This window comes from Dipodomys ordii, unplaced genomic scaffold, assembly GCF_000151885.1.
Source record: "Dipodomys ordii isolate 6190 unplaced genomic scaffold, Dord_2.0 Scaffold166, whole genome shotgun sequence".
NCBI classification, from domain to species: Eukaryota; Metazoa; Chordata; class Mammalia; order Rodentia; family Heteromyidae; genus Dipodomys; species Dipodomys ordii.
The window spans coordinates 714,096-715,630 of record NW_012267382.1 but is presented as its reverse complement, the minus strand read 5'-3'; the positions used below and the strand labels follow the sequence as shown (position 1 = coordinate 715,630).

The window sequence follows — 1,535 nt, the reverse complement described above, 5'->3', positions numbered from 1 at the left end:
ACTGACGACCGCCTGGGGCGGTGGGCGTCGGGCGGGCTCGGGAGGATCCGGGGTCGGGGCCCGGCGCTGGGAGTGAGGTCCGGCCGGGCTGGATGGTTACCGCCGGGCTCCGGCCCGCACACGGGCTGGCCGCGACTGCGAGCTGATGAGAACGCACTCGTTGCTCTTGGGGGATGCGGCGGGGAAGGAAGCCAGGTCCCTGGAGCCTTCCAGACCCTTCCTGCGTGGCTGGGGCTTGAGCGCAGGCTGCCAGCCCTCCTCCGACCCAGCTTCTGGCCAGCTTGTCCTGGCCGTGGTCTCCGGGGCTTTCCCCCCCGGGCTAGCTCTGAACCGCTATCCCCTACCTAAGCCTCCGGAGCAGAGCTAGATTACAGGTGTGCGCCCCAGATTCCTGGCTTGGAGCTTGAGCTTTGGTGGGTGGTGAGGCCTCAGAGCACGGCAGAGACCCTAAGAGATCACACCCGCAGATGTGCGCCCAGCGCGCAGAGCCACGAGCCACGTGTGCAGGCCACAGACACGCAAAGGCCAACGACAGGGCCTTCGGTGGGCTTTATTGGACAGAAGGCTTTGCTGCTGTTGTCTTCCTTCAGGCAGGGAGCCAGGTAGAGCGCACCCGAGCGCATGAGCCCATCCCAGAAACTCCTTCAAGACGCAGCTCCTCCAGGTAACACACAGGGAGTCGCGTGTCCTGATGGTCAGGCACTGGGAAGGTGGCCGGAGCCTCGTCTGGGGGGCCCAGCCCAGCCACGGCGGCAGCAGCAGCAGCAGCAGCAGCAGCAGGGCCCGGGTGCTCCGGCTGTGGCCAGGACCTTCCTGGGGCTGCTTCCCAGTAGCCCCGCCTCACACGCATCCCTCTCATCCCGCAGCCTCGTGTTCAGCTCCCTGTGGAGGACGGTGTGAGGTCTGAGAAGGCCGAGGGGCTAAGATCTCGGGGTCGGAGATCTGGGGTGGGCCCTCGGGCCTGAGCGGTGGAGGGCAGACATAAGCAAGCACTTCCTCCTACAACGGGGCCCAAGCCCAGGATATTTGAGCGCGGAGCCCCAAGCCCCGTTGAGCCCTGTCCGTCCGCACCTGAGCAGCTCCAGCTGCCTTAGGAGGCTCAGTTTCTCTTTCTGCATGTTCCGAGAGACAGCAACCACGTCCCTGAGGATGAAGGAGGAACAGATGCAGGCCGACGACCCCCCAGGCCCCCCAGAGGTCCTTCACCTGAACCCCTCAGCCCCCGGGGCAGCGCTGGGTTCTGTGACAGGGGTGGAAGTGCCACCCCTGAGCCGCCGGCCCTCGGCCCAGGGCCCGGCCCCGCCCGCCCCGCACCTTTGGGTTTGCTCCAGGCGGCCCTGCGCGTCGCCCTCCAGCCGGCGGAGCCGCTCCTGAGCCCCGTCCAGCTGCGTGCGCAGCGCCTGGTAGGCCCGCAGCAGCTGGCCGTGCTGGGCCTGCGCTTCCCGGTGCTCCGCGGCGCGAGCCTGCAGCTCCTGTTCCAGCTAGGGGCGTCGGGGTGCAGGCTGGCGAGGAGGGCCGGTGGCTCCCCCGCGGGA

The 1,535-nt window shown here is 68.3% G+C and overlaps 1 protein-coding gene across 1 annotated transcript in view; it reads right to left on the bottom strand.

Moving 5' to 3' along the window:
• Window positions 1–583: 583 nt before the first annotated feature.
• Window positions 584–1,535, bottom strand: part of Cracr2b (calcium release activated channel regulator 2B) — a 3,881-nt gene continuing 2,929 nt past the window's right edge. Inside the window, exons 4-6 of the mRNA XM_013033351.1 lie at window positions 1,315–1,481; window positions 1,072–1,143; window positions 584–882 (exon numbers count right to left, since the gene is read on the bottom strand). Of these exons, the coding sequence (XP_012888805.1) occupies window positions 696–882; window positions 1,072–1,143; window positions 1,315–1,481 (426 nt within the window). The 3' untranslated portion in view covers window positions 584–695. The remainder of the gene's footprint in view (window positions 883–1,071; window positions 1,144–1,314; window positions 1,482–1,535) is intronic.